Raw genomic sequence first — 5,184 nt, 5'->3', positions numbered from 1 at the left:
TTAATCGCTCCACTCCCAGAACAAGGTTCAACATTATTCCTGCAACAGGGGATTTTCACAACAACTATTATTTGCTACAAAGACCGGTCTATTTAAACAAACAGCCTCCAATGGCAATGGGTACAGCTAAACATCTCTCGCGAGCACTTCCTCCGCTTCATCAGGTCAACAAGGGGCCGAATCACATTCAACCGCACATACAAATGTATACACAAACTCCCAACCTTGCACTACAAGAAGTATGAGAGCTGCTCCTTCTTCCTTGACCCGCCTTTGCCGTAGAGCTCGTTCCATTCCTTGAGGGCAGTCATGATAGACCCCTCACTAGCCAAGCTCGCGCCGACCTACGTAGCGTCAAATGCGTAATTGTTTAGCAGTGTGTTCCTGGGGTGAAAAGGTTTAGACTAGCCGATAAAAAATTCATCAGCAACTTACTTGATCCTTCGCCAGCCTCAAGTCCTCCATGGTTAGCGGCCTGAGGGTGACAGTCCCTTCGGTTGCGCCTTTGACGCCTTTCTCTGTCTCCCCTTGCTTGGTTTCTGGCATGACATTCTCGCCTTTCTTGCTTTGTGAGCTTTGTGCCGCGCCTCCCTGACTTTTGGGTTGCGCTTCTGGCTCCTTAACTTGCACTGCATTTTCCTTCTTATCCTGGGACATCGAATTATCGAGCCGGCGTGAGATGATGATATGATTGGTGCAACACATCTAAACCAAACCGATGCATGTGTTTGCAGGCTTCAGTTGGGAGACACACTTGATATATGAAAAATAAAAGACAAATCTACTGCTCATAAAATTTAGTGGAGGGATTCTTTTCTCTTGGTTTTACCTTTACCTTCTGTTGTTCTTTCTGAATGAGCTCTCTAACAGGGCGGTAGGCAGCCGTCACACAAAGATTCTGGGAAAGAAGACAACAACAGTTCTAGTCATTCAGAGAATGATCGCTTGAATATACTGTTCCTACTTCACCAATGATTCAGAGATGTTACCTTCAGATCACTTCCACTGTATCCTTCCGTCGATGTTGCAAGCTCCTTAAAGTCAATACCTTCTTCAATCTTCTCTTTGGATAGCAGCTTCTTCAAAATCAACTCTCTACTATCCAAAGTAGGGAGACCGACCATTATTCTGTTTGAAAAACATGACACATCAGCAACTCATCTAGAGGTTATCAAGACACGTTTTTTCACATAAAAAGAACACATTTAAACAAACCTGTGCTCAAACCTCCTAACAATCGCTTCATCGAGGTCAAACGGTCTGTTTGTTGCAGCAAGGACAAGAATCCTTTCATTAGACTTTGACAAGAGTCCATCCCAATGAGTCATGAACTCATTCTTGATTCTTCGCGGGAGCTCATTTTCATTGCGTCGATCACGCTGCCCTAACAAGCTGTCCACCTCATCCACGAAAATAATTGCCGGTGCAAGTTTAGTAGCCAGACTGAACAAAGCCCGGATAGTCTTCTCGGCATCTCCATAATATTTTGACATGATGGTGGACAAGGAGATGTTCAAGAAGCTAGCTCCGGATTCATTTGCTAAAGCCTTGGCCAGCATCGTTTTCCCTGTTCCTGGAGGTCCAAATAGTAGAATCCCCTTGCATGGTTTCAGGAGACCACCATTGAAAAGTTCAGGCCGCTTTAGTGGAAGCATGACAAGCTCCTGAAGTGACTCTTTTATATCTGTCAATGCTCCGATGTCATCAAATGTGACTCCTATTTGACTGGCCGGTACAACAGTTGGTCGGATCAGCTTTTCGAATTCGTTGTCTGGAGTAACCTGTGACTTACGCAAAATTGTAAACAATAATGATAATTAGTAAATAGTAAATAGTACTTTGCAAACTAGTAAAGATAAGCCGTTGCTCGTTGAAAATATGGGATACCTACCTTCTTTCCGACATCCTTTGGTTCCACTGTATCTTTTCCAAGGCTGCTGCTCTCTTGGAAAATTCTTAATCCATGAGATAAGCTGTGAAACAATCATGTTAAAGAAAACATTTTAGTTTTTTTTTACATAAAAGAAAGTCTCTACCCCGCCCTAGATAGCTGGAGATAAAACAATGGCCTGATAATAAATTAGCTAACCTCTCTGCAGGAATAATGAGCTTCCCGTTTCTGTATTCAGGGACCTTGTTATCCATCAAATGGTAAGAGACTGCTGGGGCCATAATTTCTTCCATGTAGCTGGCAATGGTATGTAAATCGTCATCTGGATCTAATGAATCCAAATCATCACAGATCAGACTGTTGGCGGAGAGCACCTCTGCAATCATATTTGTAAAGATTTGACCCTTGGTTTTCTTAGTATCTTCTTCTATTTGGGTTTTCCATTTCACAAGATCAGTCTCCTCCTTGGGAGGCTTAGTCTCCAGAATGTATGGGAATATATCACTGACAACCTCATCAACGTCATCACTATCTGCATCAGATTCGAGGAAGTATGAACCAATTATCAAAACTCGTCCAGAGAGTTTGCTCAACATTTTCTTGAACATTGAACATGCTGCATCTGAAGCACCAAGTAATAGGTTGACATCCCTTATGTAAAGGATAACTGGATTGCATTCAGAAACGGAAGTTATCATCTGCAAAAAGAAAATCAATATCAGCTCATCAGTCATAACATAAGCGATGCAATGTTGTGGATGGTGCAGCTGAATGCCTCAATTACCTTGTAAAGAGATTTTATGAGAATTTTCTCATCTAAATTCCAGCTTTGTCTGATTGGACCTGCATTGAACAGGAATAGTAAGTTAATTGCGCATGCAAAATCATTATAATCGTATTCACAAGAAGGCACAGAGGGGATACACATATCATAGATAAAAATAGAGCCCTTAAGCTTCCCAGTTAGAGTTGGATGAACCAATATGGAGCACATTTGAATTTGATGGACCATAAATCAATGAGGGTGTTTGATTGTCTGAAGCTCGTCGAATCATTTGATCAATCAACTTATGAACAGTGGCATAAGTGACGAGAAAATATTGAGCAGACAGACAACTCACCCAAGTCTTCTGAAGGTTCAGATGCATGGAGAAACGCAGCAGGCAATAAAGATACATGCACCCGAACTGAAGGTGTTTTAGTGCAATTACTGCAGAAGCAATATAAAAAGTGAGACTCAAATAGAGTAATCTTTATCTCGAGTTTAATACCCTCAATTAGATGTGTTTTTACCTCGTCCTCAAATCCAGAAGGCTCTTTTCATATTTCAGTGAGTCTGCATTAATGTTTCATGAAAACACAATCAGAACAGCACAGAAATTGTAGGAATTGTGATGCTTCGCATATTCGTATGCATGATTAATAATGAAAACGAGTTGATAGGAAGAAACCGTGCAAGAACAAAAATAAAAGCAAATGTCGGAGCTTCCGTAATGGACTAATAAAGAAAATGCTAGTGGCTAGTGTGACATCTCAGAAGGTGACTAGTGATTTCATACCTGCTGGCTCATCCTTCTTGCGGAAAAAGTTGAAAGATCCAACCAAACCAGACACTTTATCCAAGGCAGACTCTGTTAAGGATGGTTTACGAACCTTCATCAAAGAACAAATCATCGGTAAGATGGTAGCCATATGAATACAAGTTTTTACAAGCTAGCAGGCGCAACAAATCCTCCTATGCTGTAGAAAATGTATATTCAGCATCTCTACGTTTTCGAATTGTTCATCAATGCGGACAAACTAATGGTGTCCTTATCAAGGACCCCATGGTCGACCCTTTTAACTTGCACGTTTTGTTTCCTGAGGTAATGAAATGGCCAAACCTGACAACAGAAAGGTGATGGGGCAGGGGCCTCAATACTATTATAACTAAACAAACAGTAGGTCCACACAACCAACTGATGAACCGCACCGGGGATCACTCCCTGTTTTTCGAAAAAACTGATGAACCGACTGAAAATTCTGAATTCTCTCCGTCCCTCAAAATATCAATCAAATGTAGCACAGAAAAATGAAACCTATCAATCACAGGACACAGGACGGGATTAAAAAACTAACCAGGGCACTGCTTGCGCTCCCGTATTTGTGTTGGATCTGCATTGGCATATACAGCGAGAAACAGTTAAGAATCAACTAGACTACAAAATGGCATCCGCAAACCTAAGTGCCCCAATAGTTCCTCACTAACCTGGCGCGAGAACTCGGCGATGTCGAGCGGCAGCAGGCGAGCGTCGAAGTGGTGTGCCAGAGCCTTGGCGAGCGACTGCAGGTATGGTTCTGCAAGAACAAGCTGCCCATGTGAAAAGAGACAACCTTTGCGATCAAGCCAACCTACATTAATTACGAGGAGGCGAACCTGAGGGGCCGCAGAGCAGTATGGTGCGGCTGGCGGCGGAGAGGACCCGGATGTGGCTGGGCAAGTTGATCTTGCTCAGATAGGCGTACCCGGCGCTCGTGAGTGCCATCTTCGTCTCCTCGCTGCAATCACAACATGTAGATAAACAATGTAACGCATGCTCGATGATTAGCTGCTTTTCGCCAAACACATTCGAATTCCGGTTGACGGCCTAGAAGTTAGTAGAACACATGGGTCTGCCCACCAAATATCCGCGAAGTCGTATACTAATCGGTAATCGCTCCTCGCTTTTCCCAATGAAACCGAGGGGAAAGATCGCACGTATATTTTAATGGACTTTTAATCCCGAAAACGCGCGGACCTGAGGTAGTAGGGGAAGTCGTCGAAGGTGACGCCGCTGTCGAGCCCGTCGACCACCAGCCGGCGCAGCTCCGCCTCCACCTCCGCGCCGGCGACGCCGCCGTCGTCTGGGGTGGACGCGGCCGTCAGGCGCGCCGACACGAGGCCGATGCCGACGCCGACACCGACGGTGACGGCGGACGCGAGGAGGCTCCCGTGCTCCATGTGGACGGCCACAGCCGCCGCGACACCCGGACTAGCACCGCCGCCTCACGCGCGTGCGCTCGACTTATGAACAGGGCATGCAAGTTTGGGTTGGGCGAAGGGGCGGATCGATCCGGAGGGTGTGTGGCGGGGCTGCTGTTTATATAGAAGACGGGGACGGGTTCGTCTGGGTCCCGTCGGGTCAACAAGTCCACGGCGTGTCGCCGTCGACAAGGATTCGGAATTGCCAGAGGTGCCGACTCGGCTGGATCGCCGATGGACGGCTGGATTTCTTTGCTGGTCGCCAACCCCGTCTCGGCATCGCAAACCGTCG

The 5,184-nt window shown here is 45.4% G+C and overlaps 1 protein-coding gene across 2 annotated transcripts; it reads right to left on the bottom strand.

Annotated features, from left to right (window-relative positions):
• LOC119276317 (peroxisomal biogenesis factor 6-like) lies at window positions 1-4,965 on the bottom strand. 2 transcript variants are annotated; one of them, XM_037557358.1, is made up of 15 exons: window positions 4,669-4,965; window positions 4,308-4,429; window positions 4,140-4,228; window positions 4,010-4,045; window positions 3,451-3,544; window positions 3,185-3,227; window positions 3,013-3,101; window positions 2,676-2,734; window positions 2,090-2,589; window positions 1,892-1,973; window positions 1,216-1,781; window positions 990-1,128; window positions 830-898; window positions 436-648; window positions 1-344 (listed from the first exon to the last, which is right to left on the bottom strand). In XM_037557358.1, the coding sequence occupies exons 1-15, from the start codon at window positions 4,869-4,871 to the stop codon at window positions 231-233; spliced, it is 2,418 nt and encodes an 805-aa protein (XP_037413255.1). In that variant the 5' UTR covers window positions 4,872-4,965; the 3' UTR covers window positions 1-230. The 2 variants fall into 2 exon arrangements, with proteins under 2 accessions (XP_037413255.1, XP_037413256.1); XM_037557359.1 differs by having other exon boundaries at window positions 836-898.
• Between the last annotated feature and the right edge of the window lie 219 nt (window positions 4,966-5,184).

This window comes from Triticum dicoccoides, chromosome 3B (genome assembly GCF_002162155.2).
Source record: "Triticum dicoccoides isolate Atlit2015 ecotype Zavitan chromosome 3B, WEW_v2.0, whole genome shotgun sequence".
NCBI classification, from domain to species: domain Eukaryota; kingdom Viridiplantae; phylum Streptophyta; class Magnoliopsida; order Poales; family Poaceae; genus Triticum; species Triticum dicoccoides.
Note: the sequence above shows the minus strand (reverse complement) of the source record. Positions and strands in the feature narration are given on the sequence as shown.